Below are 18,824 nucleotides of genomic sequence, written 5' to 3'. Positions count from 1 at the left end.
TTTGTTTTGGTTTGACATTTTGTAAAATCTGATTTCTGCCTGTACTTGAACTAAATGATAATAGTTCCTAGGTTAATTTGTTCTTGGTTCCCTGCTTGCCCCCCTTCACCTCCGGTGCCCAGGGGAAGGAGGAAGGGATTATATTTGGTTGGGTTTTATTTGGTGTTGAGTGCATTTTATGCGAGATTTAAGAACTTGAAATGCTAAGCTTTTGATGAAATGTCCCAACAAGTTCCCTACAAGTAGTAATCTCATTTTTGCAGACTGTGGCTTAGCAAAATACTGTACAAGCAAAGCTGTGGGCAAGAAGCATTGGCCATAAAGATCTTTGCATTTTTGTCAAAGTTAAAGTAAGCGTTAAAGTGTCAAAGTATTCTAAAAAAGCATGAGACTGTTGTCAAAAATCTATTTTCAGAATGAGGCCTCATAGGATAAAACTGCCAGTGTTCTATTAAAATCAAGAAAAATTATTTCATGTCAACCTTGCATCCACAAGTCATCAGCAAATGACAGAGGAAAATGCTCTACATCCATATTAACTTTTTATGATGCACTCTCCCCAGAACCATTACTATTGATTGAACAAGCAGCTTCAGTAGAAGGCACTGCACAAGGTGACTCAGAAACACAGAACCATCCAACCCAGCATGCATCTCATGCAGCAGAATAGAAGGGAAAGCTCAAAGCTTCACGGGAATCTCAGTGAAAACAGTGTTTTAAAAGCTTCAAGTATTTTCATAATCTGTACCTTTTACAATTACTTACTTTTATTTATAGCAAGCAAATTACTTAGGCCTTTATAAAATCACCTGCTTTTCTGGATGAATACTTGAAGATTTACACTGTGCGGCCTCATATTTTTCTTGTTTATCCCAGATGTTTGGGTGACTTGAAAATCTGGCTGGTAGTGCTTGAAGATAAGTGATAGAACTTAGGACTCTATGCATCCTGAAGCAAACTACTTTTAGACATGTGGTTTTTCTCTTGGACTAATGTGTTTGTTTAGGAGGGTTTATTTATTTATTTGGAAGCTATGCATTTGGGTTTCTTAGCTGTTACAACACACCCAGAAATTCCTAAAGCATGGTTGGCATGTTCCTTCCAAACACTTTGACCGTGCTATCAGAGTAATGTCTCCCACAGCAAATTTGATGAGTTCCAAATTCCAGCTCGTTCTCTGGATCATGGCAACTGTCAACAACAAGGTGGAATTCCTGCTTGGTTTTGTTTTGTTGGTTTGGATTTTTTTTCCTCCTGTACTAGCATTTCCAAGGAATTACGATGTGACGTCTGTCATAAAAGAGCTGTTTATTCCATCATGAAGGTCTCCTGTTAATCCTGTCAGAGGATGGCCTGCTTTGTTCACTGTGACAGACTGAATGCTTGTAAAGAAAACTGAGGTTCTTGAATGATTCATAGTTTTCCTCTAGCCTGGCTAGAGGTCACCGGTACACAGGGTCATGTGATCTCCACAGCAGTTGAGGAAAAAAGCTTTTAATACCTTAAGCCAGAGAGGTTCTTGGGCTGCAATCAGCCTGCTCCCCACTGAAGAGCATTGTCAACACCAGGTATGTTCTGGACTTTTTTCACACAAACTTCTGTTTCTCAGAAATGTGGGCTGGAATACTGGCTTTGAAAGCTGTACAGTACTCCTGTCATTCAGGTAGAAACATTTTTTCCTGGCATTGGGAAACATCACTGTACTAGTAGAAGTTGGGAACAAGGAGGGAAGGAGAGGAGGTAGAGATATTCCAGATAGAAAGTCTGGGATTTTTCTTGGAATTTTGTTTAATATTTTCTAGTTTTAGCAGTTGAGCTACCTGACTTACCAGGAGCTGGGCTGTGAGATGCTCTGAGTCAGCATCAATCCACAAAGTCAGTGGACTGGTTTGGCTGCTGGTTTGGGGAGGTGGGAAGTGTGTGTGAGTTTTTTCTTTCGCTTTTGTTTTTGTTTGTTTGTTGTTTTTTTTTTAATTGCACCTGAATCTTTAACCCAACAATTGGGGTAGGAGGTGGGGGATACTAGAGTTTCTATATTCTGAAATAATGTGCCTAGTTTAGGGGCAAATTACTAAGCTGGTAGTGACTGTCTTTTTTATTAATGGACTGCGTGATCTAGAGCTTGCAGTGTTTTAGCAGACGGGAGGTTTAGATACAAATATTCTCCCCTGACACAATGTGCTCTCCACTTGTAACACTATTGTCAGTTCTAAATACTGAAACCTCATGTTAGCTGAGTGTTAAAGCACTTAGGGCATGTCTGCAGCATAGTTCACACACATAGCAGCTCACAGCCCATAAGCATCACTAATTCATTTTCATCGTGTATCTCCGGCCATTCGTGTGATTTACATTGAGGCCGTGGGTGCTTGACTGGGATACGTGCAGCATATGTCAGCCTGATAATGGTGATACATTTTTTTCCATTTAATTGCTTTTGTATACATCTCATTGCACAAGATGATCCTCTCATCTCTTTTGAGCCCATTTCTTCAGTATTTTCTGAACTGTAGTAGTACTTACTCATGCAGGTTGTCCTGTTGAAGCAAGTTGCTCGAGCATGTGGATGGTATGCTCTGAAAGTCTTGCAGATCAGCTGGTTTGAACCTATATTTTAATCTAGCCCTCAGATCTTTTCAGCACAAGAGTTTCCAACACAATGATTTTACAATTATTCAAGTAGTTTTCCTCCTAAGGATTCTGTGTCTTCCTTCCTACATCAGCTTTTCTTACAAGTCTACTCAGATGTTAGTCAGTAGCTTGCTTTTTGTCATGTTTTATTACATCTTTATATATAGAGAGAAAATAGTAGCATTTATTTTAAAGGCGATAACAGCATTAAAAATAAATACATAATGGTTTATTTTTATGTGTGCAGGATCTAAATTCTAAACAGAAATTGCTCCTTTGTAGAAAAGGTAGCTTTGTTCCAGCATTTGTATGTCATTGATAAAAACAAATTGAGTAATCCTTTGGATTTTTTGTCTGGTTTGTTGGGTTTTTTCCTTATTGTCGTAACTTCCAGTAAGCCTACATTTTAAGATTATATTGTTCTTCTGTGCTGGGTCTTGTCACAACCTCTGTTGTAAACATGACAGTGATCCTTACCTACTTGTTGAACTTCTTCATAAATCCATTTGATTATATTTTATTTTCACCACCCTATCTGTGAGTGTTATTCATATCATTTACTCACACTTTCTAACCTTTATTTTGCATTGCTTTCACACTGGAACATGTTTTATGTTGAGGAATTTTAATGACAATGAATGAAGTAACTGTTGCTAAGATAACCCTAGAAATATACAATATTATAATTAGAAGGTGGTTATTTTGGGGATTGTTTTGCTTACTAAGACATTAACTTCATTTTTTTTAATGAGTGACTCATGCAGTCCTCCCATGAAGAATTACTGTCATTCCTTGGTGAATCTTTATCTCATCATATGAAAAGTAACGTTTCCGTAATTCCATTACAAAATTGTTTTGTGTTTTATTTTATCCTATCTAGAACCTATGCCTGTAACTGTGTTTTATCAGCAGCTGGAGTTTAACTTTCACCTTTTTGTTATTAAAAAAGATAAGCTAGCTTCTTGGTTATCTTAAAAATTATTAACTTGTAATACTCCAGATGCATCTATAATAAAAACAAATGGGAAAAGCAATATGGCAGAAAGTAATCAAAAAGTGAGTGGCAAATAAAGAGCAACTGTTAGCACAGGCATTTTAACTAGCCTCCCACCTGCAGCGTACATCTAGTCAGTTCTCTGTGCTTTGCTTTTTCTGGAGTCCCATTATTTCAGCAGACATAAGATTTAGGGCAGGTTGGAGAATTTTGCAGAACTCAGGCAATATTTTATGTGCAAATTTCTCTTAGTTTTTTAGGGTGATGCTTGATGGCTTTAGAGGTAGAATGGTGAGCTATAGCAGGATTGATTTTCACTTCCTTTTTCTTTGTTTTTAAAAGACCTTGGCAGATGGGAACATTAGCCGTATAAAATATTTCTTCCCTTGCTTCCCCATCCCATTTCTGTATTGGAGTAGACAATAACTGCCTTTGGAACACAAAGGCAAAGCAGAACATGTGTTTTATCCATAGGTACTTAAAGTCATAGTTTGCTCTATTCTCTTAAGCCAGCAATAACATTGGGGTTACTTTGAGGCATCATCCTGTAAAAGGGGTGAATGAAATGCAAACTTCTGCCAATGTTGCTTTACATGCACTTAGACCACTGCAGCTGATTTTGTTCAGTGAATGACGCTTGCAGTTCTCACCATCAAATTAAGTGATCTGGTGACAATTAAATTGATTATTTCTTGCATGGGGGTAGATCTGAACTTTCATTTTTCTTTGCAGAGGCTGCAGCCTTTGAAAGTAAGAAACAGGTGTAGTGTTCTTGTTGTATTAGCCATGTGTCCAGGCCTGTATTCATACGTAGCCAAACCTTTTGCTCTGTACAAGGTGAAAAAACAAGTCATCCCTGAAAGTGTATTAACAGTCTCGTGAATTGCCAGGAAATAAACTGAGACAGCACAGAAGCCAGTTTCATAGATTATTAATGACTATGTCAGTCAGGTTGCATGTACTAGGATGTATCACTGTTAGTGTTAGGGAAAACTTCTTAGTAGCAGAAAGCTCAATTTAGATGTAATTTATTCCAGTATTTTCTGAGTTTTCCTGTTTGGAGAAGAGTCAGTCCCATCTATGCATAACAATTTATAGTTCTAGTAAGTTGTGGTTTCATGCTGTTGTTCACAGTTTCTTTATAATGTTCCAGTATGCGTTCCTATAAAGCAGGTACTGTAAAAATTTTTACTTTAAGTTTTTGCAAAAAACTTAAGTAACTCTTCTAATATGTAAACAAAACCAGAACTGCTAACCCAGAAGGAAAAAAAGTTAGCTTTATAAAACAAAAAGCTTCTGAGAAACTCTGTTTCCTAGCCTATCCCCTCATAGTGTTTTTTCAGGGATTGTTGAATCTGGTAACTGTCAGTCAGAAAGCAAGGTATTTTTTTTAAAAAAAAATCTCTCCTACTGCTGTAAGTGATGACTGCTGTATGAGGAATTACTGCTCGTGTGCTGTTAAATGAATAGCTGCCTTGCACAAAAGGAAGTTGTTTAAAGGGAAGAAATTTTGAAGGCTGCATTATCTTGTTTCTCTTGTAAATCAGTGATTATTGGGGAATATAAAATGGCCTTTTCTTCTGTTCTGGATGTTTCTTCTATTCAAGTTGAGCTACTTGGACTGTGCTTCGAACTACTGTGTAAATGTTCCTTAAGTAGTGTTTCACTGGGTTTTGGATCCTTCTGCCTGCACATCTGGTAAGGTGGTTAATTTATAGGGCTTGGCTAGCTGGTTTTGACATTTAGCACTGTCTCTCTGGGATGTCACGTTTCCAGAATGTGAGGTGGGAGCTAGTGATGGAGTAATTCTTTGCTTAAAGCTCTCTAGAACTAAGTGAATAGCTAATGAGGTCAGTGTTTGTAATCAGCTTGGCGGGGAGGGGGTTGGTGGGGTTTTGCACGGGTTTTGTGAGATTGTTTAGTTTCACAAGATGCAGCTTCTGATAAAATGCCCTTTTAGCACATTGTGATTCTATTTTGTTTCTTAAAACAAAAGCAAATCAAAACCTTAAGTTCTTCTGCTTCAATACAGTTGTCAGGGAGGTTTCAGCAAGAGCAAATAGATCACTATTTGCCAGAGATGCTAACCAAGGAGACAAAAGTGCTGCTCGTTATATCAAGAGAATTTTACTGATAGAGTTGTCATTTCTTCAGCCAGTTAACTAAAAGGTAGCAGTATAGTCTCATCCAGTGATAGCAGATCCCTTTATAAACAAGGGGAAATATAAGGAATGGTTCAGCTTGTTTCACTTGGATCCCTTTCGTAGAATGGGAGGTTTCAGTTTCCCTGTTGACTGTAGACTTGGATGATCAGACTAGTCTAAATTTCTGGTTTCAAAAGGCCTGAGTTTTTGCTAGGTGCAGAATGGGAGCAAATTAACATGTTTTAGTGACCTTCCAGTAGAGAAAAACTAGTACTAGATTCCTCCCTTCCATCAACAATCTAAGCTTGTCCAGAAGTTTGAGGAAAAAAACTCAAACAAGCCCTCTGTTTAGATTTGTTTAAATCCAAACTGAAGGAAGAGAAAGAGGTATTTGTTCTAAAATTGCTAGAGTTCAGGCTAAAAAACATAAATACCTCCAACAAATCGGCTACCATATGAATTAGATGTTCACAGCCTTTGCTCAAGTACATTTCTAATGCAGGGCCTAGTCCTCTTCCTCGTTAGGCCCTCAGCTGATTGTAATTATGAACAGGTTATATGCAAAAAGATTGGAGCAAAGACAAGACATTGTTGACTTGTGGTCCTGAAATTAAGAGTAAAAATAGTGACCCAGAATGTTGCTCAAAGCTGTCTGTCCCAACCTACCTCAGCATATCTTCCTCTCTCTGATGTGCCAGTTTTCCATTTAGCTGTCACGTAGGCACTTAACTATCTTAACAAACTCTGCTTGAGACTAACTTTAAGAGTCTGTTCAGGAGCTTTAGTAATACGTGAAAAGTTTTCCCATTTTTCTAGCTGTGAATGCAGTATTGAGTGAAGAGATGGAATTTCAAGAGCCCTAAAAAGCTTACGCCCTGGCTCTTGAAAACATTTTTCCTTCTTCTCTGCAATAATTGGGTAGAGTTGACTTTAGACAGAATGTTGAAACAGCTTGAGTCGTTGCATGATGCTGTGTTTGTATGGCACAAAGCCAGTTTGGGGAGATGGTGGATGACTTGCCATACCTGACTGATGTACAGTTAGTATTGATTTTAATGATACAAGAGGTTTGAGAGCCTGTGGTAATAAGGACAATGGATCTTCTCTTCCTGTCGAGACACTAATAGACCTGCAAAATAATTTCCTCTGGTAGAAGACTACATGGCAGCGTCATAAATTACCCTAGAAAAGAAAACCGAAGTGGGAGTCCATGTAGCAACACATTCTGATGTTGCGTTGTGGCTGGCAGTCTTTGCTGTCTTTTTAGCTATAGAGCCTGGAGATGTCTCAAAGTATACATACACACAAGAGGATGCCCTTAGATGTGAAGATGCTAGACTGACGTGATTCATGTTGCATTTCTGTATGACCTCTAATCAGCAAAAAAATTGTATGGTTATGTGAGTGGCTGAAAAAAGGTTTTACCTTTTATAAAACAGAAATAACCAGAGAGGCTCTCCTGGTTTTAATACATGGTTATTTAACCATACGTGTTTGAATTCCTCCATAATGAAATGCTTAGTGTTAAAAAACTTAGTATTTTTCATTTCCCCCTGTTGCTGTTTTCTACCTTGATCTTTTGGGTGGATATGAAAAGTACTCGTGTTACATATTTATAAATGCTAAAAAGTACATTCTTCTCTGTTTGATAGGATTTTCTGATAGTATATCTCTAAACTGCTTTGATTTATTTAATGTAATAAAAAGGGAAAGGATAAAAAGTTCTCTTCTGTTTACTTTTCTCATGCTTCATGGAGATCACTTATTATTCTGTTTGGTACATGAAGAACCGAAGGGTAGAAGTTACAGCTCAGCCCCAAGGAACTTGTAATCTAATTAAAGCATATGAAACTGCATTCTCAGATCTCAGTGGAGCTGTTCCACCTTTTTTGACTATATATTTGTATGCAGTCAGCTGAGGACCTGAGTGACGAATTAGAAGGTGTAGTGGATTTGATAGTTGGTTACAATTCTCCCAAAAGACTACCTTCACTGCTGTCAACAGACCTCTCTTCCTGGTGAAAAGTGTGGGTTTGGGGTCACAGTAGGTCATACTCTCAAAAAGGACCTACATCCCATTAGATGACAGCAGAAATAAATGCTTGCATCCCTTCCTTTAGGACTCAGTAAGGAACAAATGAAAATGTAATTGTCTGCACAGATGACTTCCAGCAAGTTGAGATTATAAATAAGATTTTTCCCAAAACGACACTGTTGAAAAATAGAGATTGATGATAAAGGAGCTTATTTAGGATGCTTCTTTAACTGCTTGGACTATTTGTGGAGTGGGGTATCTGGCATACAGTAGAGTTGGCACGAGCCCCGGTTCGTGAATGGCTTTAGTTTAAGCCTTTAAACCCAGTTCTTTGTTCTGCATTTTTACCAGTGCCTTGTGCAAAGGCATCCTAGAGCACAACTACCTTCTAGACATGACAAGAGTGAGGCGAATGCCAATGCTGAAATGCATCACACTGTGCAAATAGTTTTCAGGCCTATCTATCTTAAATGCATAAACATTCATCTAATTACAATTTTTATATACATACCTACTGCTTATTAGAATTCATAGTGCTATGCTAGCTTCAGCAGCCTGCCAGAGTTTGAAACTGCAGCATCAAGTACTTAATGAACAGATCCACAAGTAATCTCTAGAAAGTGCTTAGAATTAAGGCCAAATCTGAGGAGCTTTGTACTTCTTATGACATTTTTTCCCCTTTGGCTTTCATATTATAGAAGCCACATGAAATCAGCAAGGAGTCTTAAATTCATTCTTTGAAGGTATTATAAAATGCTGCAGAGCAGTGCATTTGCCTCTTTTCTCAGAGTAAGAATGCCTGGCATTTATTTGCTTAGAAAAATAAGAGTTGGATTTGGCATCTTTGCTCTATGGAGTAAATCATCATTACTAGGCAAAGTGTTTAGTCTCTTAATAGTACTACTCAAATCCTTGCTTCTCAATGGAAAACTTATGAGAAGCTTTGCAAATCTGATGGAATAGAATCAAAACGGTAGATTCAGGGAGTGTAAATCAAATAACGTCCTGTTGGTATGCAAATAACAAAGTTATTGACTTATTCTCAGTAAGCATTACAGTAGTAAAAATAGGACTTCTGGTGAAATGATACTTTGCATTCTCTCTTTTTTCCTCCTCATCTTTCCCCCTGACTGATATAGTTTGAAATTCTGCTAACGTATTGTCTTTGTTTCATATTTTGCAGGATTATGATTTGAGCCAGCTCCAGCAGCCTGACACTGTGGAGCCAGATGCCATCAAACCTGTTGGAATCAGACGTCTTGATGAAAGGCCAATCCATGCAGAACCTCAGTATCCAGTCAGATCAGCTGCTCCTCATCCTGGGGACATTGGAGACTTCATTAATGAGGTAAAGGAGAGAAAAAGAGTTTCCTCCTAAGATCTGATAAGCATTTATGTTTTCTTTATTGTACTCTGCATGAAGAGCTGTTCTGTTTGAACTTAATAACTTTTAAAAACTTACTTAGACAATATTGTCTTGCTAGATAGAAGTAAATATGTTCTTTTAAAGTGCAGACAAATTTAATTAACTCATTCAAACAGAAGGGGAAGATATATCAATTAACTTCTGTATGTTTGTATTAATTCCATCCATAATATGTTATCAGCTGCAACCACATTATCTCAAAGCAGGTTTATTCTATAGGTTCTAAGTAATAAATAGACCAACAAAATTGTAGTTTAGCCTAAATTAATTGATGAATTCACAGTAATTTAATAATGGAAGAAATTAATTTTCATTTTTCTCATACATTACCCTTTGAATCCTGATAATAGTGGAAATTGAGTACCTTCAATAAGACCAGAAGAATTGCATCAAATACGATTAGTGAGCAGGGCAGCTAAATTAAATGTTATGTAAGTGGGTTTAATACTTGTCATAAAGCTTTAAAAGTCTTTGCATTCTCTTTGATTCTTCGATTTAATAAAGATAAATGTAAGTAAGATTCAGACTATACCAAGTTACTCACAGTTCTGAAAAAAATGCTCCTACAAATATTTCTTTCATTATTCCTATCACTGGTCAGTCTTAAATCGTTGGGTTTGTGGTACTTAAGATAGAATGTGTTTCTTGTGCTTGCTTATTTTAGGTAAACAAATACTAACCCAGAAGTTACCACTTAAACTATGTTCTGTAGATGAATAGTAGTAAATTATTTTCTCTAATTTTCTTGTATCTTCCTTGGCAACTAGAGCTGGACAAGTATTGCAGAGCATTGCAGAACTGTTCTTGCAAACGTATTTATTCTTGTTTGCTTTAAAGAACAGTCAGGCTAATATACTAAAGTCTTTTGTGCTGGTAAGCTGCAAAAAATTGAGTTTGCTCCTTTTAAGGTATACAGCAATACAATTTTTTAAAAAATCTATGGGAGATGACTGGCAGGAAACATGCATAAGACATTGTATTTTAAGAGGCTTCAGGTTCGGGGAAGATCTGTATCAGAAAGAGATGTCTCAACAAAGGATTTTTGCGTGCCTTGTGCTTCTAAATATTACAATTATAATGAGCTTCTGGAAGTAGCGGAGACAGGGGTGCACACAGGAACTTCCTTATGCTTCCTCATCTTCTTCCAAACAATCGAAGTTTCCCATCCTATTCTCATGCAGCTGTGACCAGACACTGCCCACCTAGCAGGCAGTTGGGAAGAACCCGTAATCCTCAATACCCTGATTTTTCTTGTCCTCAAAGCAGCTATCAAGCTCTCACAGAGCCAAGACAAACAATCAGTGTGATTCTGGAAAGCCAGAAAGAGGCCAGAGTTTGTCCAGCCTTCTACAGTTTTTACATTACTTAGGAAGCTGTTCTTGCCATACTGTTTTTCAGTAGGTTATTACTCTTTAAGACTGTAGTGTCAATGTGTACACGTGGAGCTGTAGAACCAGTACACGCTGTCTTGATTTAACCCAATATGTTTGTATTGCAGTATGGACAAGCATAAAGTGATTTTCTTATTGCTGTCTATTGTGTTAGATCAGTATCTCCCTTTATGCTTCCCCTTGCTGTCAACCAAAAGAGAAAGCTACTCCTAGTTATTCTTACATAGTAAAATAATGTCAATAATGTCATTGCCTCTAAAATAAACTTTGGAAATATATATGAAATTATAGAAAACATGGCAATTTTCTTGTCTGCAAGTTAGCTCAAAATTAATTATAATTGAAAGGAACTGTATGAGGTAGTTTCTGTGTTTCAAGCATTATATATTTAGCTTCTTTTTTTCATAAGGTATTTCTTTCTTAGGATTTCACAGCAATGTATCATTTTATTATGGGGCATTCCACCTAACCATCCTTCTAGCATATGGTAGCCACCCAAAGGTTGTTCATGCTCTTGTCTGTTTTGTCAGAAGTCTGAGCAAAACGGAGATTTTATTTCTGCAGAACAGTTTCATTTTAATTCGTATTTTATGTTAAAATTTCCCATGGCAAATGTGATTCTAAAAAGTCTATTGAGTGAAAAAAAAAATAATCAGTCTTTCACAGTAGTACTTACTATTAGAGTTACATTTCAAAATTATGTGCATCTATAGAGCGTAAACATTCAGGCCACGCAGGTTTTCCGACTTTCTTCAGAGAATTCCACGTGCATTCCTGGCAAGATTATACCCAAACAAATTGGTCTCTCAGTTTTACTTTTGGAGTAAATGGAAGTAATATCTTGAATAAAACCCATACCAGACATTTCTTAGGGGAGTTAATACAGAAGATATGCTGAGCTGTGAAAACAACACAGCAAGGTAAGAAAGGGCAAAGCTCATATCCCTCTGCATCCAGCTTCAACGTTATTATGCGTAACTTTCCCGTGGGTAGCCCTAATCCAGACCTCCTGGAAAACTAGCCAAGTCGCTAGCTGAGTAGGAAGAAGGCTGTCTTTTAGTTATCAGTACCTCGGTAGCAAAGTCTGCATTATCCCATTGGTTTGAAAAGATGCAACACTTTTGGAGATCAGTCTGGTCTGCTGGAAGACTTGGCCCTATTTCTAGAGATGCTGAATAGCATGATCCTTTGGGATGCTGGCCTCTGTGCAGGGATTAATTTAGTCTGTTGAATGCTTACCAGCACGTCGGACACACAGCTAGTGTTCAGATTAGCCTCTGAATTACTTAAACTTTTGAAAAAAAAAAGGAACTACAGGTCACTGATTTCAGATATTGGAGGATTTAGCTACCATTGCCAAGTAAGCATGGGGTGTTTTTTTCTTCTTTTGTTACAGAGACGTAGAAACAGAAAGTAAAGAAGACCTAGTGGGTCATTTTGTTTCTTTCCTTTTGGCAGGACTGTTTTTTCTGGTATATTATTTTCTAGCTGTCATCCTTTGTATTAAATCTGCTTAACTCAATGAGACATATATGAGTATTTTGCAATGTTCTAATGATTTCTAAATTGAAAAACAGGTTACAAGTACGATAAAAACTTCAAGTACCTTTACAACACTTAAAAAGTTAAGATAACATACAGAGCTATGAACTTTTTAAAATAAGAAGGTTCCAGAGGTGCGTTACAATCAAAATATGTTTTGCAGGCATAAGCTAAATGACCTTGGGGACTTTCTTGTTTTGTCTGTTTCAACGGATAGATGAATCTCTAATTTAAGGGGGGAAGGGAAAAAACTCCTTTTCTTCCAGTCCAGTGTACAAACAAGTCAGTGAAATAAGTCATGTGTTATTAAGAATCCTCTGTAGACCTTGTTTTCCATTTTGAGCCTTTTAAAACATAACTGCAGAGTGTGGAGCATAATTAACACTTAGAATAGTTACGATTTGCAAGACAGTCTAAATTAGGCCTGTTTGAAGTAACTTAGTTAATCCTGTTTTCAAGAACCACCTATGCTGTCCCTGGAAATCTTAAACAAATTATATTGTGGTGGAGAGTTTGTGGCTAAGAATATATTTCTAATCAATAGAGGACATAGCCTGAGGTAAACTAAATTTAAATTACAAACTAAAGGTCTCATCCCATGAGGACATGGAGGACCCTCAGTTCATTCCTAGTTAATGGTTATTGATACAGCGCATCTCAAAGCAGAATAGTCTCTTGATGTCTTCTGTTTTCTCTTGTCAAGTAAAAAACTGGTTCCAGATTAAACCAATTTTTTATATTTCCCTATAGGGCTCAGTTCTTCCTTTCCTTCTCATCAAAAGTCTGCCAAATTTGATATAGTAGGATTCATGAAAATAAAAGCATCAGATTTTGTAATGTTTCATGTTAGTTCAAGATTGAGGGTTTTGCTTTCCCTTAATTGGAGACCAATTGAGAATGCTGCACATACTAAGGAAAGTATAACAAGGTTACCACTGTTCCTCAGTCAGAGAATTAGAGAACGGTCAGGGTTGAAAGGGACCTCTGGAGATTATCTAGTCCAACCCCCTGCTAAAGCAGGTTGCACAGAGTCCTGTCCAGGCGGGTTTTGAGTATCTCCAGAGAAGGAGACTCCACAATTTCCCTGGGCAGCCTGTGCCAGTGCTTTGTCACCCTCAAAGTAAAGAAGTTCTTCCTCATATTCAGGGTGGAACATCTTATGTTTCAGTTTCTTCCCATTGCCCCATGTCCTCTCGCTGGGCACCACTGAAAAGAGCCTGGCCCCATCCTCCTGACATTTGCCCTTTGAGATACTTGTAGACTTCGATGAGATCTTCTCTCAGCCTTCTCCAGGCTAAACAGCCCCAGCTCTCTCAGCCTTTCCTCATAAGGGAGATGCTCCAGTCTCCTAATCATCTTCATAGCCCTCCACTGGACACTCTCCAGTAGTTCCTTTTCTTTCCTGAACTGGGGAGCCCAGCACCGGACACAGCACTGCATATGCAGCCTCACCAGGGCAGAGCAGAGGGGGAGGACAGCCTCCCTCCACCTGCTGGCCACACTCCTCCTGATGCCCCCCAGGATACCATTGACCTTCTTGGCCACCAGGGCACACTGCTGGCTCATGGCCAGCTTGCTGTCCACCAGGACTCCCAGGTCCTTCTCCCAGAGCTGCCTCTCAGCAGGTGACCCCCAGCCTGTACTGGTGCGTGGGGTTGTTCCTCCCCAGGTGCAGGACCTCACACTTGCCTTTGTGGAGTTTCATGAGGTTCCTCTCCGCCCAACTCCCCAGCCTGTCCAGGTCTCGCTGAATGGCAGCGCAGCCTCCTGGGGTATCAGCTACTCGCCAGTACAGTGCCAGTCAAGGCACTGTATTTTCTCTTTTTCTGCCCCTTATCTCCTCCTGAGTTGCCACAATATACATAAAAAAGGAAGAGGAAAAAAGTGAAATTGCTACTCAGTCTGTCCTGGGTCTCAAGCTGGCCTTTGTGTTGCGATGGCTCTTCTATGACTGCTTGTCGTACATTGGTGGTACAGCAAATGCAAGGAAATATGACTTAGTTCACCAGCTCCCAGCAGGATCACCTGGTCTGTATGTATGCCCCAGCAATTCTGTTATTGAATAAGGTTCCCTGTCTAGTAAAAACATTCAGTTTTCAGATCAGGAAACTGTAAACCAAATAACTCATAACAACCCTTCTGATATTCTTGCACACATCTGGGAAAAACTTGAGTGATCTCTTCAGAAGCAGTTGACAATACCGTGGCAGCAAGATCAGGGGAAACAGTTCTTGGCAGCCGCTTGTTGCCTTTTCATGTGTGGCAGTAGCAGGCTGTGATACCACCCGCTGAAAGGGATGACATAATAATCAGAAAAGGTAGCAATACTGAAACCAAAGGGAGTTTCGTTAGCCAATTTCACTGCCAAAGTCGACAACCAGTAACTCCAGCTTCAGACATGTTGTAGAACCCAACAGCAAAGTGGAGCAGTGCACTTGGTAGATTCAGAGGATATGCTTAGCAGAGGGAAAGTGAAAAAATTCTAGTATTTCTTGGTCATTTTAGTATGTAACTTGCCACACAAATAGAGCAGAACACTTGGTTGTCATTTGAGGATAAGAGACTAAGTTCAGTCATTATACTGTGAAGCTGAGGAATTTTTAACCGGAAGGTAGGTGCAAATGTCAGTGTAACTTGGGCTGTGCAGTTGAATCAATACCTTCATAACATGGCCCGTAGCTATGTTCTCTGAATGAAATGGATTACACAGTAAGCACAACCTTTGTAACAGTGAATTTGTTAGTGAGATGCTATCTTGTAAGTCAGTAGCTCAAAACCAGTTTTCTTTTTAAATGTTATCATGATACCAGCAGCAAATTGAAAAAAATAAAACTTCCCCTTTGGAAAAAAAAGATAGAAAGAGGCTGCCTGCCACCTTGCTGTGGGTAGCTGATAGGTATCAGAGTATCAGAATTTCTGCAGTGATGTAGGAAAATGTTTTGTTCACTGATTTTTAATAAATTAGTATCCCATGTTTTGCTGGCTGTTACTAGGCAGAGTTGCAGGGAAATAGCATTTCTTCCCCAGGCTGGCTTTCTAGATGACTTTTACATCCTGTTACCTGGGATTCATACCTCAGCACTCCTTAAGCTCAAGTGGTATTTATTCTCCTTCCTTCTCACCTCTGTTCAAAAAGCATGGGTGTCTGTCACCCCAAGCAGGCTTAAGGGAAGATGTGAATACTGTAAGGCCTGTTACTGGCCAAGAACTCAAGTTATATTTCTGCTTCAGCAGCAGAAATTGAGAGAAAGCCTTAGAACAATTTCTAGCTTTGAAGCTGGATAAGGGAAGTCTTGTAACACTTGCTGTTGTCTTTTTGGAATCTCAGATCTTTTGTGCTTATTATGGTCATCAGGATGGAAAATGGCAAAGAGAAAGATAACAAGCATCACCAATTATTCTTATCAGATAATTCAAAATTGCACTTTTAATGCAGGCTATTAATAACCTGCTTGATGATGTTGTACTACACGAAACAATCATTTAAGTCCAAAATGTGCTCTTGATTAGAGATCATTGGTTTGGTAAGTACAGTTTGCACACATTGATCATTTTAGATAGGTAGTAAAGACCCAGGATTCTCTTCTACCTTATCAATACCATATGCTTTAATTCGTGAGTTTAGCTATATACGTATTTCTAGAAGAAAAATTGACATCTGTTTGCATCGTGTCACTTTTAGACTTAACACAATAGAGAGTAAGAAAACAGAATATGTTAAATAATTTGAAGGAAGCACACTCAATTCTCCAAATAATTGGCAGTATAATAAAGCCATTCTTTAAATAAATAAACATTAAAAATAAAATCAGCACAAATAGCACTGGTTAAAATTATTAGTGAGCAATTTAGAATCTTAGCTCAACCTTATAGAATTCTGGAAGATATATTATCCCTTGTCAGTGGCTGCCAAAGTAGATCCTATTCGATGTGGAAGCTCTTGAAAAAGCATTGCTAATCCCGCAAAGTTGAAAAATCCAAAGCACAAGAGGGCTTTTTAACTTCAGGCTTCAGCCTCTTATATTCAACTTGTAAATCTTCCCAGGATAAGCACAGAGCAATTGTCTTGTATTCTAAAATTTAACTTACTCTTTAGGTTTGGACCTGTGTGAGAAAACAAGGAGAGAAGAGACTTTTCTCTGGAAGAAATGTGGTTCTCTCCCTACTTTCAATTTGTGTTGGTTTTAGCATGGATTATTCAGCTCTAGAGAGCAGAAATTTAAAATTGCTGGAGAAACACAACATTTTCAAGTGGTGTGTTCTTGGATCCTTTGAAATGAAGAAACAAAATGGTTATAATCTTGTATTTAGCTTTGATGTCATTGTGTGTGTTTTTCTGAAGAGCAAGTGGAATCTTATGGGTGGTTATAGCAAGGCACATAAGACTTAAGCCAACATATTGTATCTTTTTCTCACTAGCAGCCTACAGAGAGAGGTGCATGAATTTTACAGGACTAACTGAATATGGGTTTTGGCACATGCAGATGGACTGCAGGGCAGCGATGTCAGTGGATATGTTAATGGCCACGTGAGATGGCTGTTAAAGTGAATCTTTGCAAACATGCCTATTGCTCCTGCCCCATCTGTCTGTTTAACCAGTCCCATATTGCTCATGCCGCAAGTTGTGAGCTGTGTGGCTCTGAAACTGTGTATTTATTAGCATCGGTCCTCGTGCCATGCTGTTCTCTTAAGGTTTTGTTAGAGCTCTGTTTGCAAGTACATTCAAAATGTCCAGTGCTGTAATGCTGGAAATGTGACCATTCTAAGAGGCATTTGTGGGTATGTCTTACTGTGAAATAAGTTCTTGCCGGAGTTACATAAATACAAATCTCGTTTTGAATTGAAACGCAGAAGAACTTGGTTTTCTCAAGTGGTGATTAATAGATAACTGCACTGTGATATTCCAGTTGTTTTGTCTTTCTTTCAGATACAGAACTATCTTTTTTCCCCTCCCTCTCCTTCTTGCAGGGACTTAAAGCAGCTGACAATGACCCTACAGCCCCACCATACGACTCCCTCTTAGTCTTTGACTATGAAGGAAGCGGCTCCACTGCTGGATCCTTGAGCTCTCTTAACTCCTCAAGTAGTGGTGGTGAGCAAGACTATGACTACCTAAATGACTGGGGCCCACGTTTCAAGAAACTTGCCGATATGTACGGTGGAGGTGATGACTGAACTTCAACGTGAACTTTGGTTTTGGACAAGTACAAACATTTCAACTGATATTCCCCAAAAGCATACAGAAGCTAGGCTTTAACTTTGTAGTCTACTAGCACAAGTGCTTGCTGAAGGCTTTGGCTTAGGCTGCAAACCAATTTGGGCTCCGTGGAATATCAGTGATCCAATGCTGTTTGGAGAAAAATAGTGAGCTCAGTTACACTTGAATTTTACAGTACAGAAGCACTGGGATTTTATGTGCCTTTTTGTACCTTTTTCAGATCGGAATTAGTTTTATGTTTAAGGCTTTAATGGTACTGATTTATGAAATTATGCATTAAAGAGACGAAATATGTTGGGGTGGGGAGGAGTAAGGTGAAACACAATATGCTTCAACATGCTTTTGTTACATCACATTGCTTTTATTAAAATAAGGAAATTAAAAATAAACAAAAAAAAATCCTCGTGGAACAATTTTATTATCTGGGAGAGAAGACCATGAGGTGGAAAAATGTACATTACTTCTAGTTTTAGATGTTAGGGGATTTTTTTCACTAAAATTCTAAAACTTATGCAGCTGGTTGCAAATAAAGGGAGTTTTCATATCACCAGTTTGTAGCAGAATTGATTTTTTTTTTTCTTATGCTAGAATGTTAGACACATTTTGGTCTTAATCCATGTACACTTTTTTCTTCTTTTTTAATTTCTAGTATTTTTTTCCCACTTCACTGTAAAAAATGGTATGTGTACATAATGTTTTATTGGCATAGTCTGTGGAGAAGTGCAGAAACTTCAGAACACGTGTATGTATTATTTGGACTATGGATTCAGGTTTTTGCATGTTTATATCTTTTGTTATGGATAAAGTATTTACAAAACAGGTTGCAAACAAGTGACATTGATTCAATTGTTGAACTGTAGTTAGAGTACTCAGTATTTTTTTTATTTTTATTTTTATTATTTTTTTTGTTTGGGGAGGGAGAAAAGTTCTTAGCACAAAAGTTTTACATAATTTGTACCAAAAAAAAGGGGGGGAGGGGAGTTGGCCTGATACTGGTGGCAGAGTAAATATACAGTATGTTTTGGGGGCGGGGAGGGAAGGGGGAAGGAGCTTTCAAACTGGAGAGACTTCTGAGAACAGCTTTGCCTCTGTATTGTGTACCAGAATATGAATGATACACCTCTGACCCCAACGTTCTGAATAAAATGCTAATTTTGGATCTGGTGCTTGGTTTGGCTTTTTTTCTCCTACCTGGGCAGCCCTGACTATAGTAAATAAGAAGTACACGAAGTACATTTGAGCTCGTGAAAGTTACGTGGACTTCTTTAGCATTCCGTCCATATATGGCTGGACTGCATATAGAAGAAAGGTTGGCACAAAGTTGGAAGGCAAGTTCCCAGGTACAAGCAGAATGATAGGTGCCATTTCTGAGAATTCACATTGATGACTAGCTCTTTGGTTTAACGTACATTATCTAAATAACAGAGTTTGCATCGTTTTTGG

The 18,824-nt window shown here is 38.4% G+C and overlaps 1 protein-coding gene across 2 annotated transcripts in view; it reads left to right on the top strand.

Annotated features, from left to right (window-relative positions):
- Positions 1-18,540, top strand: part of CDH2 (cadherin 2) — a 120,241-nt gene extending 101,701 nt beyond the window's left edge. For both annotated transcript variants that reach the window (XM_040587537.1, XM_040587538.1), the window contains exons 15-16: positions 8,988-9,152; positions 17,132-18,540. In XM_040587537.1, the coding sequence (XP_040443471.1) occupies positions 8,988-9,152; positions 17,132-17,338 (372 nt within the window). In that variant the 3' untranslated portion in view covers positions 17,339-18,540. The remainder of the gene's footprint in view (positions 1-8,987; positions 9,153-17,131) is intronic.
- The last annotated feature ends 284 nt before the right edge of the window (positions 18,541-18,824 follow it).

Source organism: Falco naumanni, chromosome 3 (assembly GCF_017639655.2).
Source record: "Falco naumanni isolate bFalNau1 chromosome 3, bFalNau1.pat, whole genome shotgun sequence".
NCBI classification, from domain to species: domain Eukaryota; kingdom Metazoa; phylum Chordata; class Aves; order Falconiformes; family Falconidae; genus Falco; species Falco naumanni.
The sequence above is the reverse complement of the archived record's forward strand: the minus strand, read 5'-3'. Positions and strand labels throughout refer to the sequence as shown.